Source organism: Excalfactoria chinensis, chromosome 4, assembly GCF_039878825.1.
Source record: "Excalfactoria chinensis isolate bCotChi1 chromosome 4, bCotChi1.hap2, whole genome shotgun sequence".
In the NCBI taxonomy this organism is placed as follows: domain Eukaryota; kingdom Metazoa; phylum Chordata; class Aves; order Galliformes; family Phasianidae; genus Excalfactoria; species Excalfactoria chinensis.
In genome coordinates this window covers 72,358,829-72,375,615 of record NC_092828.1, presented here as the reverse complement: position 1 = coordinate 72,375,615, position 16,787 = coordinate 72,358,829, and the positions used below count along the sequence as shown (strand labels likewise).

Below are 16,787 nucleotides of genomic sequence, written 5' to 3'. Positions count from 1 at the left end.
AAGACTTAAAACAAAAACTGCTTTGCAGCTGACTTACAAGCATTAGACTAATTTAAAACAGGACCTTTTCCACTTTGGCTCAGATACGCTTACACTGTTGATACCGTGTTGTTACACCAAGGTTTCTTCTCCACATGCCATACACATGTATTCTAACAAGCAAATTTCCCTTTTTAAAAGCTGCATTATATCAGTGATACTTAGTAGAGTTTAATTGCATTGCTAACCTTTCATAGAAGGCAAAGTATGTTGCTTAAGGCTCCTTAAAGCTATGCCAGAATGTAACTTTGGAGCAAGTTTTATTTTCTGTATTTTGTGCTATAAATCATCTGTTCTTAGCAAACAAGTCTGAAGTCAACGTCAGATGCCAAGCACTGGGCACTGCGAGAACTTCAGAGCACCCCAGTAGATTCAGGTATTACTGAGTCCATACAGCTTATGAACCAGCTAAGCAAAAAGCATTTTCATTCAAAGCAATTTGTCCGGTATTACTGTTATTGGCAGAGACTGCTTTCTATTCACTGTGCTTGCATTAACGCTATTCCTAGATGCGCGAGTAGACCTTATCTAGATATCTTGTTAAGTGGTGATATACAATGGAGAGTATACACAACTGATGTGATTAGAGACGGCAGAGGTTTAATTTAAGTGAATGAGAAGTTGAAGTGTACAATATACCTTCACTGCATGTGCAGACTCCTGCTGCACTCTGTCCCAGATAGAAAATATGCATGTTCATTTTGTCAGGGTGTTCTTACTGATTTCAGTTGTTTTGAAATAGAGAAGTTACAGCACATTCCAGTAAAACTAACAGCAACTACATGGCACAATGGTAAGCACTACTCCTTCCTTATTCATCGTGGAAAAAGGCCACTACGTAAGTTTATTTAACATGTAATGTAAACTAAGAAACATTTGGTCCTGAGAAAACTTCCCTTCCTACTTCAGGAAAAGGTAAGTAGCTTCAGTAATTGATTTCAGCAAGCGGATTAACTCATTTGTAAGGAGGAAAGTGAAAGTCTAGGTGCTTCCACTGAACTATCAGTCTATTTCCATTATGTGGAGAAACTGATTAAGATATGTAACCATTCCTCATGCAGAGCCATCCTATTATGGCCCAAATGGGAATCACATGAGGTTTCATTCAGGATTCCTTTGATTTGTTTGCAGTTTAATATATGCCAGAAGACATCTTAAGATACAACTTTCACTGTATATCTTTAATTAAGACCCTTGAAAGGCCAAAAGCAAAGCCGTCAACAAGTGACAAGCTGTGTGAGGGTCCAAGCCTTAACGTTACGAAACAGTCTTGTGCATGACTAACCAAGACACATCCATGGAATTCTGAAGGCCAGCATCCATTTCTCCCTGCATTTAGAGACCCAGCTTTCATAACTAGAAAGAGGCACGAGCAGTTATTAAACTCAAAAGAGTAACAAATAACCAACACTGTGAAAAAATCCTTGAGACTAACAAGGAACTAAATGTAACCATCATTTACAAATCAAGACTATTAAGCTGGAACTAATTGGAATGTACGTGCCCATGAATTTATATACACTATAATCTCCAAAAGACAAACTCCAGCTAAGCTTACAGACTTTTCATTCAAGTTACTTTAAAACAAACTAAAAGCCACAAGTGACACCCATCTTACCAGCATGCCTCCCATGTCTGAACAATTGTTTTCATTCTTATACTTTGAGCCAAACTGTAAGTAAAACAGTACACAACGAAAATAAAGTAATGCAGAAATGAGTGACAAAGTTGACAAAAGTGGTTGACGAAGGGTTGACAAAGCCTGCTTACACACTAAAAATTGAGGTCTTAAATATGAAAGTTTTTCCCCACCTTCAATATAAGTCAATCTGGAGTCATCAACTGAGTTATGAAGAATAGCACAATCCAATAACCTATCTAGTTAGAGAATACAGACTGATTAGCTTCCACAATTGCAGCGTGTGCTCACTTCTCTATAAGATGGTATAAATATAAACCCTGCAGAAAAAGACTCCACTTTATAAGTAGAGTGAACTGGTTTAAAAAACACAGAGTTATTTAAACATAAGCACTCACACACCCTAATAAAAGCATAAAACAAATAAGCACCTTCTCAGTGAAGCTACCTAGGAAATCACACCACGCACAGACGACGCCATCTCCCATCTCATTCATTCTCTCATTCTGAACCAGGACCTTTCTCAGGCTGCCAACTGCTTGTTGCATGCTTCATCCAACAGCAGCCTGCACAGGAGAGCACTGCATGGTCCCTGCCTTACTCATTAAGTTGAACAGATAAGAGAGTGACATTCTGTTACCCTGTAGCTCATTACAGTGTATATACTACACAGTCCGGAACAAACAGTGTGATTTCTGCACTTAAGATCTGCACGATGAGTTTGACTAACAACTTGGGATGTTTTAGTCAGGACACCAAAGCAGCCTGAACACATCCCATCAGATCCATCCTGTTGAGGTCAGGAAATCTGACACAAGGCCCCAGAACAACATTCACAAAGAGACTGTGTGTATCATGCATACTGCTGTAACGTTAATTCCAGCGCTTCTGACAATCAGAAAAGTAAAATGCTGATCTTACTTGATAAGGATCAGCATTCGTTCAGCATTGTCACAGTCATGGGAAATTCAAGGACATCAGAACATAAAGAATTCGGAAACCAAAGTGTCAGCAGACCTGTGCAGTTTGGGAACAGAGGTGTGTCTCTGTTTCCCACCCCCAAGAGCCCCCAGGTCATGAGCTAATCTTATCTCGCCATGCAGAGGTACACCCCCAGAAGACTCATGCTAAAAGGAAGGCTGCAGCACCAGGCAGTGTTCAGACCCACAATCCCACCATCTGCTCCACCATTTTGTTCTCATCATCTCTCTGAGGTCAGCCCAGCACAGCCCCTTTTCAAGACCCCACAGATTCCTACCAGTTACACACAGATCTTTGCTTCGGCACTTTTCTGAAAGTGAAAAAGAAAAGCGCCAGATGTACACACACAAACCTATCTGTCTTCAGTCCCTACCTCCTAAAACAGTTCAGTCCCACAAGTAAGACTTCCCTAGACCTTCCTTTGGGGTAAAAAGAGGGGATCGTTATGGGAGAGCGTAGAGGCTGGGTGGCACTTCATGAAGCATCAAAAGCAGCACCACGGACAATGAAGAGAAGCAGTTCTAGCAACCTGCAGGCACTGACTGCACACTGCTATCACTTACACCTGGGCACACAGCTGGGCATCAAGGAGGGGGAATAAGAAAAGGAGTGCACTGTGGTTGTGCTTCAGCTTTGGAAGGGCAAATGAGATGTCTACGGAGTCTCCCCGTAAAGGAATGCACTTCAAAAGTGAATTCATGACAAGATTTTGTCAGCTCTAGCTACAGAATGAGCGCACTCGTAGTGCAGCTGTACCTCCTACCACGCCACGAGTTTGTTCCAAGCGAGACATCGTCCTAAACAGCAGAGATCAGAACTGCCTTCCAAGCGAGCTTTACAAAGTCAGCCCCCGGAGAAGCGCGCTGTGAGAACCGCGAAGCAGAGTCATGCTGAAGCGGGAGGCGATGCAGAGCGTCGCGGCTCGGCAGGAGCAGAAGGTGCCGGCGGAGCGGAGCGGCGCGCCCCAGGGAGCCCTTCTGCTCGGGGCCTTTCCCCGGCGGCACGGAACCGCGGAGCCGTCACCGCCCGCGCAACCGCGTGTGCCAGCCGCGCATCGCCTCCGCCGCCTCCAGGTGCGCCTCCCAGCAGCGCGCAGCCCTTCTCCTCCTTTGTCCCGGAGCAGCCCCCGGCTCAGCCCGCACAAAACCCGCCCGGGCTCCCTCACCCCACGAACACGCCGATCCCCGGCCCGGCGCGCTCCGACGGCTCCGCGCTCCCACGCGGGGCGAGAGGAGCCTCCGAGATCAGCAGCCCCGGCACCTGAGGGGACCCCAGCGGTACCGCCCTGCCCGCCCGGTGCCAGCACCCGCGGCCCCGGGATCCCGCCCGCCCTCGAGGCCCCAAAAAGAGCTCTGAGGAGGAGGCGCGCGCCCCGCACTTACCGCCGCCGCCGCCTCCCGCGGCCCCCAGCAGCCCAGCAGCAGCAACACCACGCAACCCACGGCCGGGCTGCGGCTCGGCCGCCGCCGCTCCATCCTCCCACCCGCTCAGGAGCTCCGGGATCGGCCCTGCGACGCGGGCATTACCCGGCGGGGCAGCGCGGCTCCTGCAGGCGTCTCCCGCCGGCCGCCCCGACGCCAGCGCCCGCCCCTCTGCCGCGCTCGCCCGCTTCTCCCTGCTCAAGTCCTCCCGGGACTACTTTGCCCCCGCAATATTCATCCGCACCCCGCGGCGGGCGCGTGGCGTGCGTGTGCGGGCAAAGCTGGGGCACGGCTCTCACGGCGGGACCGCACCTCCCCGCCACGGCCCTTCCCCCGGGCAACGGGCTTTTGGCGGCTGCGAAGGGCGCGCTCCCGCCTCTCCCCGCCCCACACCTCCACGGAGCGGGCACGGCCGGACCCCGCACTATTTTCTGCGGCGGAGGCGGCGCGGGGTGCAGGGGGTGGTGCCGCCGTCGCGGCGGCGGGGCGCACCTCAGGAGGGGCGGTGCGCTCGTCCCGTGCCGCTGCCCTGCCCGGCTCGGCCCTGCCTTCCCCTGCCCTCAGGTGCTTCGGCTCCGCTCAGACCGCGCAAACTTTCTCCGTGCGGGCTGGCGGTGCTCCCGGCGGCGGGGCGCGCGGAGCCGCTCCGCTGAGTGACGGCGGCGGTCCTGCCCTTCCACCGAGCCGCGCCGCGGACCCTGACCGCCCGAGACATGGGCCCGGCCCCGGGGCGAGCAGGGTGAGTGTCGAGGCGCGGCCCCCACTCCCCTCTCCTGCCCCCCAGCCCCGCTTGACTCCGCGCTCTCCTTTTGCCTCCCCGCAGGGCGCTGCTGCTGCTGCCGGTGCTGCTGCTGTGCCTGCGCGCCGAGCCGGCGAGCGCGGTAAGTGCTGCCGGGGTGCCCCGCCGCCCCGCGCCTCCGCTTCGCTCCGCTCCCGCAGCGCCGAGGGGGAAACGGCGCGGAGTTAGGACAGGACTCGGCCTCCCTTCGCCTCCCGCCCGCTTGACCCCTCGCCGTGCGGGGGATCCCGGCACGACGCCGAACTCGCGGCTGAGAAGCGGGAGCGTGCTTTAGTGCTTTAGATCCCGCGTAGCGTACAGAAGCGGCGACTTTACGAGCTGTCAGTCTGACAACTTTATGGCGTAAACACAGATTTTCCTCCCGCTGTTCCCAATTAACGTTTAAGCAGATTAGCGGGGGATCGCGGGCTTCCCACGCCTTCGCGGTGTCGGTTCTGTCGGTGCCGTTCCAGGGGTGCGGTGGCTGGGCTGGAAGCCGTGGGCTGGCGCTCTGCGGGAGGAGCGGCGTGCACGGTCAGCCCGAGCGCCGCGCGGTCCTTCGGAGCGATCTCTTTGTTACATTGTGATGTTAATAGGGATCGTACAATGCTCTCCAGTCCTTGTGGTCCTGGCTTTACCACGCATTGCCTGCGAGGAATCAATGGAAGCCGTCCGTATAACGTGCCCTACGAGTGTTTATTTAAATCCAACTTCTAACAAGCTTCTAACAAAAACAGTTGAAAACTTGAGCTCTTGCTTTCTGAGCCAATGTTTTCCCAGTGCTTTTGCTACTCTTTTGATTAAAGTTGTAAGGACTGAGAACTTTCCTGTACCGCTGAGAAGAAATCTTTTGAAGAGTCTTGAATAGCAGAGGGGGTTATGCTTTTTAGAAACCTAAAGGACTTGTTTCTACCTTGTGCTTTTCCTAACGCGTTAGGCTGGTAGGATTTCACCCTCCTGATCAGGTGGTAGCTACAGGCTCTAATCTTCCCAAAGATTAAGAGATTAGACAGCGTGCAGAACTGTGAGAGTTTCTTTTATAAGTTGGTTTGTGGTTCTTTTTTTTTCCTTCACTGGGAATCTGTGGGAATCTGGGATCTGTGTGGAAACGCAGCAGGTATTTTCAAAGCTGTTTGAAACAAATGCAGCGAACACGTTTTGCAGTCGTTTGTATGAATCTGTGCTGTGCATCAGTGAAATTTGTCCTGATTGGTGCAGAAGTGACCAACAACAGAGTTTGAAACTGTTCCGGTTTTGCCGTATAACCATTAGGAAGCACATCTCAGGATTTGGTTTGTTTTTCTTTTATTTTCAGTTTCTTGACAAGTTTCATTGTGCATGAAGGGACTTTGTCAAGGAAAGTCTACCAAAGGAAGTAAGAGCAACATCTACGTGCCATTTCTGAGTCTTTCTGGCATTTTCCATTGGAGTTAGGAAGCAAACAAAATCTTTGGCTTTGCGTGAGCAGTCTGAAAGGATGAAAGAACCAGAAACGGGCTCATCAAATAATGTTAGCGCTTTATATGTCTCAGCAGTTAAGATACTTAATTACTCTTATTAAAAAGCTGTCAGTCATGCTCAACAGGAAAGAAAGATCACTTTTTGTCATCTTGTCAGATGTAGTGGGTAATTGGCTTTCTGGTGTTGCCAAATGAAAACAAAATCCAACCCAATAAGAAACCAGTTACACTTAACACCTCCCAGCACAAAGTAAGCCATTAAGAGAAAACATAAACCTGTTTTTGCAGTAAGCAGAACTTTTTTTCCAAAAAGTAAGAATCTCTGTAGGGTTCCTGAGTAGTTCTGTGCTGCATGATTTGAGTGTTATGGAATGCAATGTTAATAGATGAATAAAGATAATAGCTTTCTCCAAGCTACTAGAAATGGTCAACAGCTGAAGCACTCCGTGTTGAAGGTGGCGTGACTTATAACTCATGTCCTTTTCCTTCAGTTGATCTGATTTCAGTAATGAAACTTCATAAATACTGCAGTAATTTGCTGAGCATTCTTCTGGAACATTATGACCAATAGGCAGTGGCCAGCATCTTCAATAAAGCTGTAGCAAAGATGGCTTTGGCTCAGAAGTCTCTATTACAAGTACATATTTGTAGGAACAGGATTTAAAGGCATACTGTAGCAGAGCTGCTAAGTTACAGTATGAAGCAGTGATTGAAGCAGTGATTGAGCACCTGGTGGGTGGTACTAACCCAGGGGAGCTCAGCTCCATGCAGTGCACCTGGGTGACCAGAAGGCATGGTGCCAGGATCCACCCCTTCCTAGACCTCATTTATGGGTTGGCAGTGGAGGTGAGGGTATGTTGCTGGAGATCCTTGTATGTCTGAGGCTTTCTGAAGGTAAGCAACTTTTGTGTTTGTTTGTTTCTTTCCTTAATTTCTGTATCTACAGCTGCTGCTTTTGGGCTTGTCATTGTTTGGTACAGCCAAATATTGTTCTACCTTGCTGTTATTGCTGTGCTTTCTATCATGTTGTGGCATTATGTGTATTGAACTTCTCTACTGATTCTTTTTTGGGGGGGAGGGTATAAGTGGTGGCTTATACTGAATAGCAGTATGAAATTAGGCCAGTAACGTGACTGTAGTTTTGTTTGCATTTTTGGTATGTCCTGTTATAAATGCAAGGTGGGGGGTGGTTGCAATGGTCAGAGATGGTCTCCTGCAGTGAAATCTGAGATTCTCATCCTTTTGCAAAGCTCTCAGAGAAGTTTCTTCATACCTGTAGTTGCAGCAGTCATTCTGTGTCTGTTTGAAAGTATACTCAGCATAGAGGTGAGATAACTCCTTATTTATATTCATTTTCTTACTCTTAAGCTAGTTGAATGCACCTGGAGCGTGTGCTGTTATTGATGTGGTAGCTAAAGGAGCTACTATGATCCTCTTCTTGTCGGGGAGGTACTTCTGGAACTTTCAGATAAGTTATCTTTTATGAGTTTAGGCTTCATTTATTTTTGCTGCTCTTTCAAATCTTCTTTTTTTTTTTTTTTTTTTTTTTTGTCTTTGATAATGAACACACAGGTTAAGTAGAGATAGCTATTTTTCTGCTGCATAACATCTTGTTCTGCAGTACATCAAGCACATTTGGAAGTATTCAAGCAAGATAAATTAAAACTGTTGAGTCAAACCAGTTTTGAACAGTTTGCTCAGCTTTGAATGACTGAAGCTCAGCTATTTTACAGTAAGTTAGTAGCCCAAGACATCCTGTTTTTCTTCTCCTAACATACTCCAGGTTTTCTGTGTGATTTTCATCTATGATACAAATCTTTTTTAACGTATTTTCACTTAATGTGTTCTGGTCTAGCTTAACTGAACCAGGCTTGTTATTTTCAGTGGCCTTATGCCAAAGATAAATTCTGGCCTAGAGATCTGTGTGAGCAGAAAATTTAAAAACAGGGTTGTAACTCTCATCACTCCACTTTCCACTGTAAAGTTTCTGGAAATATGCTCTTATCCATTAAAGTCTGTTTTAAAGTGTGTTGTTTTTCCTGTTTCTCTGCCATTTTGATCAGCATTCATAGATACACAAGCCTCCAGTTGTTTGACTTTCTACAGCTATAATATCTTTACAGGGCCTTGAGTCTGGTAAAGAAAACAGTAATGCGTGTAATATATTTGCTTGTGTAAGGATGAGGTCTATAGAATTAAAGAAATTGTGAGAAGGATGGATGTGTTTTTAATATCTTCTAAGCCTCAGGATTTGCTTACAAGGTAAAGCAGCCTCTTTTTGATAAGAGTGTATAGGTATAGAGGTGCTTGTTTGGCAAAGATTTTGTATTGCATTGAGCATGACCTTTGCAAAATAACCGATTTCCTAATAGCAATACATCTGCAATTTCTGTTTCAGTAGGGGAAAAAGAAGTGATAATTTGTTTTATGTGAAGTATATTAGTACGTGAAGCAGATATCGTACTGTTAATTGTCTAACCTTTGCCAAGATATGTCAGATTTGAAGGAAAACTCTCTCTAGGTGAGTAGGGGTTTGACACCAAACTCCTTCCTAATTCTTCTTCCTGAGGTAACTGCAGTAATGAGCTGATGCTTACAGGTGTTATGAGAATGCTACAGATTACCAGAAGTTGTAAAAGGACAGTAAAAGGGTTTGTCAGAGTTGCTGACATACTTGATCTGCTCTTTTCCTTCCTAAGTGGGTTTGTGTGCCTCTCTGTGGATGGCAATTTTGAAATAACTAATTGCCTAAACAGCATCTGTAGGGAGATTAGTACCACCTGTGTCTTGGCTTAAATGTTATAATAGTGACAGAGAGAAAATTAAGAACTTTTAGGGATCTTTTGTGAATAATTTTCAAGTTCTCTGAGAATCCATTCTCAAATACTGGATGGCTTGTTGTGATCAGAAGTAAAGTTAAGGCTCATATGTTGTTACCTGTGGAAGGAATTGTTCTAACAAAGGGACTGGAAGGAGACAGAGGCTCTTCTAAGAGAGTATTTGTGAAATGCAGTTGAACTCAGTTTTGTCTTGTTATTAACTGTAGTGTTAAGTAATATTGGAGAAAGGCAAGTCGGTGAGACAGGAGATCAGCAACTGACATGATTAAATTTTTCTTTCTCTTCAAAATATCCCTATGAAGAGCCTTACTTTCCTGCGAAGACTGTAAAAGGAGGCTGAACTTGATATCTCTTTCAGTTTACTTGTCTAAGAGAAAGAGCAGGTAAAGTTGTTGTTTACTACCCGGTGCTTGCAAAAATGGTCTTTGGAGGTCTGGCTGAGAAAACTGAAAATACTTGGAGAAATCAAACAATCTGTTCCTGTGTGTTATGTTTTGGTTTGGATTTTTTGCACAGATTTCCTGCAGGTCAGCTTTTTTCTTTTCCTTTCAGTGATGGCCAGATTTACATGGAAGTTGTGTTACTACAGTTTCTGGTAGCTGTATGCAACAAAATCATAGGAGGTGTTGACATCAATGATATTACTTGTGTTCAAAGTCATATTTTCAGAATAGCTTCTTCATTTCACAGGTCTGAGATAACCAAAAGAGGCGGAACTAACATAAAATCAAAGATCTGCTCCCCTGAAGTCTTTACTACTTTTTTTTCCCCACAGTTCCTGCTGGTCAGAGGAATCTGAACTTGTTCTCTGATTCTGCTCTTCTTCCAGACGGGTACATAGCTGTAGTAATCCCTATGGTCTGAGCAAGCTTGCCACCTTCTTGTTGCTTCTTCAGGATTTTGTTTGTCTTTACTTGAGTCAACCTCACTGGACCACTGAACCAGCACCATTCAATTCACTTGGTCTGTACTCATTTGGTTACCTTGATCCTGAGAGGATCAGTCTGATCTGTTTCAGTCTGTGGAGGTGTCAGTAGCTGCTGTATTCCACATTCGCTTGATGATTTGCTCACTGGTCTGCTTACTTCTCAGCAGGTACCTACTGTACTTTCCATCACTAGCCCTTGCCTTGCTGTTATGTTCTCTGTGTCTTCATAGTCTTGAGATGCTGCCAATATGTTTCCTGGCATTAATCTTGCGGTGATTTTTCTGCTGCCTCCCTCAGTAGCAGTGAGAACATGTCAACGCCTGTTACCTAGGAATCTCTGCACAAATCTGAGGGTTGTGCTTTTATGTTTGTGACTTTTCCCATTATCAGTAGAAACGAACCATCTTCAACAGTTAGAAAGACCTTGGTCTGACATATAATGCAGGTAAAATCATCTAAGTATTGCATTTGGGCTAATTGTGAACTGCCAGAAAAGGCAACATATTAGCAAGGTTTCTGTAAGAAACGAGTTGTATTTCCCTTTCCTATTGGTTTGCATATTTGTTGTGTCCCCTTTTCCATATAAGCAGCAAGAGATGAAATTGCAGTTAAAGAATGGATTTATGAATGTTATTATGCTTGTTAAAAGAGCCTCAAATACTCATTACTGTAACCAAGTTAATTAACACAAGGAGTAATTATATGAATTTCTCAAGGAGGTTTAATAGCTGTAACTGTTCACATCATATTGATTGCAATATTGCCGTGAAGGGGTGTACAGAAATCATTTGCTCTGTACAATACATACATTTTGAAAGCAGTTTAGAATCACTGCAACTGCTGTAGCGTGAACTCATCAAAACAATAGGAAGGTGAATCATTGCGTTTTACTTTGATGTTTAAACCTGCTCACACAGCAGGGTGTAGCAGCTAAAAGAACGTAGCCTGCAGGAGCAGAAGCATTTGGCAAAAAGCAAGCTTGTAAAATTAAGAATTCATAGAAGTCTTCAGACTTTTCCATAAAAGGAGCCTGTAGGCTTTCAGTTTCAGCCCTCCGTGTGAGGTTGTAGACTACCAACAAAGCGTGTTTGAAGGGGTTGAAAAGTTGGAGCATTGTGTGCAAAATTAATATATCTTTGTAAACACTTTCCACATGAACTGCAGCGTAAGTGAAGGGTGGATTCGGATGGAAAGTGTGGCTGGCAAGTCCTGCTTTGCACAGTGTGTATTGCATTGCACAGAGTGCGCTGACTTTTTATTGTAAGAAAGGACCAAAGCCTGGTGAGTCTCCATCTCCCAGTCATGACAGCAATGGGCTGTAATTAGCTGTGGGTGCTGAAAGTGAGCTGCTTACTTTCCTGCTTGCTTTTGAAATACACATGCTTTTTACTTTGGTTCACTAGGGAAATAGGTGTGATGCAAACTAATTGCTTTGCATTTAGTGGATTTTTTTTCATTTGTTTTCATCTGTAACACAGTTTTAATGGCTCTTTCTGCTTGTGAGCTATGTGATGGTTTTTGATGAGGAGTATTACATTTATATATATATTTATATATATATATATATATTAAACCAAATGAAGTAGTTTGGGCTTCAGAAAATTGTCTGCAGTATCTCTGGTAAGCAGTACTGGCATCTTTGCTGTTACTGGGAAACGTGTAGGCTTAATAAAATGTGAATAGGGTGGTGAAGAGATGAAGCTCTCTAACCATGCAGTAATAGAGGTGAAGTATTCTAGTTACCAAAGTAAATGCTGGATCCTAAGCCTGCTTTTACCACAAGTAGGTACCAGGAATATTCTTTAAATGCCAGAGAGCTTTTGAAGCTAAATGTGTTGGTGACCATAAACAGAATACTTCAGCTGATCTCTCCAAGGTAGTGATTATATGGTTTTCTTTGTGGTACTCTTAACAAGATTAATCTCTGTGAATCTATAATCTTGTTAGTGTTAAACTAAAATCTGACTAGATAATTAGAGTGAACTCCAAACTGTGGTTCGATCTAATACCTCTTAGTGGTACAATTTCTATGTTAATGTGTTGGCCCTGAAGCACGTGGAATGTTGAGAACCCACAGTGGGGTGTCTGGGGACTGAAGGCCTTCTGTGTTTCAAGTGAGCTGCAGAAAATTACCTTGGAAGGCTCTACAGAGATGAAGTGGGCTGCAGAACTGTGGGCTAGAATGAGTTCAGAAATGAAAGTGCTGGTAACAGTTAAAATATTTGTCTGTTTTATCCTTTTTCTAGGCTTTGTGCATCACAGACATGCATTTGACTTTGTTTCCCTTACATAAATACAAAGTAAAATATCATAGTCTTAACTTTCAAATACTTAAGTGCTTGTTCTGTTACTGTATTGCCTTTCAGTCATGATTCTGAGTACTTTGCAGGTGTCTTTCAGCTGTGCCTACCCTCATTGTGCTGTGGCAGTTTACATGGCAGTACTGCTGCCTCCCACGTGTGAATGCAGTTTTGCCCTAGCAGGGATGGCAAATCAGCAGTAGGGCTGGATTGTGACTCCTTGTTCTCTGCTCATCCACTGGATGAGAACAGATGTTCCAGCCAGGAAATGCAAATGGCATTTTGCATAATGATCCCGGTCTGTTAGGTAGCATAGTTCTTTGAACTGTCAGACCATAATTGGCAGTGTTTTGTATGCCCTACGGCCCTCTGCGAATGGAAGGCTTGTGCAGCCTGCCTTCAGAGAGCTGGAAGGATTGCATTTCTAAGCAGTACTGCATGGTAATGTAAGAAACTGATTGTGGTTGTTTAGAAACACTGTCCAATTCAATTTTCTTCTATGAACTAATATGGTAGTGTGAATTTTCCAGGGTCCAGTTGGATTTTATCTGTAAGCATCACGGAAGCCAGCCAAGTTCTGTGTGTAGTTCAGAGAGGAGTGGCACAGATTAGAAAGCAGCCTGATCTCAGCTGTAGTCTGGCTGTGGCAGAGCAGACTTAATGAATGTTTTTATCAGATTTTCAGTGTTACGATGACTCTTCAACTCTTTTCAGGGATACTTTATGAAACAGCAAGCTGAACTGTTTGCCAAGTATTTTGGATAGAAGTAAATGAATACTACATTAAAAACACATGAAGAGGTGATGTGATCTGTGAATGATGTGTATTTTTCCCCTCAAATGTAAATACAGTATCAAAAGCAGTAAGTGCTGAACAAATTTCAGGAAATTTTGTTTTAAAAAATAAAATTAAAAACTGAATAATAAGAACTAAATAATTTTCATGCTAAGCTGTTCTGAACAGCAGTATTCTATTATTGGCTTTAACTCATGAGGTGTCTTTTATTTTCCCTTTCTTGTTACCTTCTAGCAGTGAAACAAAAGTGATTTATTTATTTTAATAGTTTTCTTTATGCTGCTGTCCAGATCTGGGATGACTGTTTTGCGACAGAAGGCTGTTAGCCCACTGATATTGTTTGAATTGTTTATTGCTGTATTTACCAGGAATCAATTTTGCTGAGATAGTTACAGATGCGTTCTCTGTACTCTGTGTTCTGTGCTTAAGAATGACTGAACAAAATCATCCCAGCACTGAGATGAGCACTAGTAATTCCCATTAAAGAAATTCCAGTGAGAAAGCTATTTCCCCTCCTCTTCATTCCGGTGCTGTGAGCTCACACACAGGAGGGCAGAGGGGTACCGGCTTTTGGCTCTGAATTCCTTTGAGGGAGGAATGTGCAGTGAGACACAGGTACAGGCTAGCTCCACCACATGCTTGTTTGCAGGGGCCCTTCTGCAGCCCAGCAGCGCACACACATCTCTGTTCTGCAGCACTTCCTTACCTGTGTGTTTTTGTAATGAAAAGGTGACAGTGTTGTTAATCTTTATGAAGAACGTTGCGAATTTCTTTTCAGGTAATGGAAACGGCTCCTTTTTTTCTTTCCTCTGTTATAGATGGGTAGTGAAAGATGTATTGTAAGATCCTTAAAAGCTGGATGCGGATATTAAAAGGGTAGATACAAAAAAATAAAAAAATCACTACCACCAAAACAACAAGCAGTTAACTGTTCTGTGATGTTGTCTGTGCTCCTGTTCTTATAGTGACAATTGTGCCTGCATCTTACCTAGCACCTCACTGAGGGCCTTGTTGAGTTGATTGCACTCCATTTCTTTTGAAATTTTATTCATTGCCCGGCATGAGTGATCATTTTTTCCTCACATATTGAATGTCAGCATGTCCTATATTGGACTATTTCGATATTACCTGGCTCTGTATCAAAGGAACACAGAGTATAGCTAGAAGTTGCAGAAGAGAAGTAGAATGCTACAAGTCAGCATGTTTATTGTAGAGCTGCCACAGGAAAGTAATTCTAATTCTCCTTCAAGCCCGATTCTTTCTTAAGATGAAACTGCTACAGTGCATTCAAACATTTGGTAGAGCTGTAAAATTTACTGTACTGCTCTGTTTATATCCACTGCAATCTCTGTTCTTGGTAAGCCCAAAGCTGCTGGTTGCTGCCTGATGGTACAAGGACACCACAGCAGGGTGCTCTGCCAGCATTCTTGTGAGTAGGGAAGACAGCGCTTCATGGGTAGTAGCTCAGGGATTGGACTGTATTTTCCATGTGGCATAGTGAATGATTTCATGGAACTTTTCTTGTTCCATATTGTGTTGTATGTGTGAAGTGATTGTGTGTATTCCTGGTTCTGTATGTCTATTTCTCGTGCTAAAAGAGGGTAGAGAGTGGGAAGGTATTTAATCATTCCTTCAGGTCATCGTAGTAGGGAGAACTGGTTGAAGGGGGCAAGTTTGCTTTTACTTCAAGAAAAGTAGCTGTTGGTAATACTGGAAGTTTAGTGGTGTAGGCTATATATGTTTATATATATTTTTTGTATGTGTTTTTAGTCAAGTTTCTAAAGATGACACAAGTGTTTTGTTTTCTTTATTTTCATGAACAATTGGCCAACTCTTCTAATATTCATGAATGGAGAATCATGAGAATTTCATACCAAACATATTTTTATAAAAATTGATCCAAATGCAACACTGCATTTCAGTTTTAGCCACATAGAATTAGAACTTTCACCTAAATGTTGTACTTCCCTGCTATGTTCCACTGAGGTCATAGAATCACAAGGTTGGAAAAGACCTGCAAGATCATCTAGTCCAACTGTCCTCCCATTGCTGTTGCTACCACAAGCCACTAAACCGTATCTCAGAGCTCCTCATCCAGATGCCTTTTGAACACTGCTAAGGGCGTCAACTTCACCACCTCCCTGGGCAGCCATTCCAGTGCCTGTCCACTCTCTGAAAGTTTTTCCTTATGTCTAATCTAAACCTCCTCTGGTACAACTTGCAGCCATTTCCTCGGGTCCTGTTTGTTGCTTGGGAGAAGAGGCCAAGTCCCTCCTCATCACAACCTCCCTTCAGGAAGTTGTAAAGTGCAATGAGGTCTGCTCTGAGCCTCCTCTTCTCCAAATCGAACAATCCCAGCTCCCTGAGCTGTTCCTCATAAGACTTGTGCTCCAGACCCCTCACCAGTTTTGTTGCCCTTCTCTAGACATGTTCCAGGGCCTCAGTGTCTTTCTTGTTGTGAGGAGCCCAAAACTGAACAATAGAGATAATTTAAAGTCTGGATTATATAAAATCCTGTACTATATTAAACATGGCATCAGTATAAAGCAACAGAAGAAAGTTGGTATTATTGTTCTAATGGCATAATGTAAATAATTTGTATTTATCTAAGGACAAGTGATGGCAGGTTTTTAAAGGTTTACAAGAGTACTGGACTTAATAGCACTAAGGATTCTATGAGTCTTGTGTCAGCCTTACAATGCTGAATGCTGTGCTTTTAACAATAACATGCGTGGTTTCCTTCTGAAAGGTTAAAAGAAAATATAAATCATGCCAATATCTGAAAATCCCACGGAATTTGCTTTGATTTTTACTGCAGATAATTAGAAAATAATGATCTTGAAGATGTTAGGATCATAAAATTGTTTGAGTTGCAAAGGATGATCAAACCCCCTTGCAATAAACAGGGATGTGTACTGCTTCATCAGGCTGCTTGGAGTTCGGTTCAGCCTGACCTTGAGTGTCTCCAGGGATGGGGCATCTACATCCCTGGGCAACCTATTCTACCCTTATCATTTTAAAAGCTTCCTTATGTCCAATCTAAATCTCTTCTCATTTGAAGCCATTTCCTCTTGTCCTATTACAACACACCCTGCTAAAGATTCTGTACCCTTCTTTCTTACAGCCCCCCTTTAGATACTGACAGGCCACTCTCAGGTCTCCCTAGAGCCTTCCGTTCTCTATACTGCACAGCTCCAGCTCTCAGCCTGTCCTCACAGGGAGGTGTTCCATCCCTGGGATCATTTTTGTGGCCCTCCTCTGGTTGTGCTCCAGCAGCTCCGTGTCTCTCCTGTGCTGAGGGCTCCGCTGCAAGTGAGGTCTTGCAGCACAGAGGGTCAAGATGGTCTCTCTTGCCCTTCTGATCACACTTCTTTTGTTGCAGCCAGGATATGGTTACCTTTCTGGGCTGTAAGGGCACACTGCTGGCTCATGTCCAGCTGCCATCCACCAGTACCCCCAAGCGTGTTTTGGTGGACTGTGCTCTATCCTTATATTACCCGGATTGTATTAATAGTGGGGTTTTCCATGGCCCAGGTGCAAACCTTGCTCTTGGCTTTGAACCCCAGGAGGTTCTCTTGGGCTCACTGCTTGAGCTTGTCCAGGGA

At 44.3% G+C, this 16,787-nt stretch overlaps 2 protein-coding genes across 2 annotated transcripts in view; one reads left to right on the top strand and one right to left on the bottom strand.

Annotated features, from left to right (window-relative positions):
* The window catches only part of COL4A5 (collagen type IV alpha 5 chain), an 81,155-nt gene extending 76,886 nt beyond the window's left edge, over nucleotides 1-4,269 (bottom strand). The window contains exon 1 of the mRNA XM_072334963.1: nucleotides 4,042-4,269. Coding sequence (XP_072191064.1) covers nucleotides 4,042-4,134 — 93 coding nt within the window. The 5' untranslated portion in view covers nucleotides 4,135-4,269. The remainder of the gene's footprint in view (nucleotides 1-4,041) is intronic.
* Nucleotides 4,270-4,656: 387 nt separating this feature from the next.
* Nucleotides 4,657-16,787, top strand: part of COL4A6 (collagen type IV alpha 6 chain) — a 116,282-nt gene continuing 104,151 nt past the window's right edge. The window contains exons 1-2 of the mRNA XM_072334964.1: nucleotides 4,657-4,819; nucleotides 4,904-4,961. Coding sequence (XP_072191065.1) covers nucleotides 4,794-4,819; nucleotides 4,904-4,961 — 84 coding nt within the window. The 5' untranslated portion in view covers nucleotides 4,657-4,793. The remainder of the gene's footprint in view (nucleotides 4,820-4,903; nucleotides 4,962-16,787) is intronic.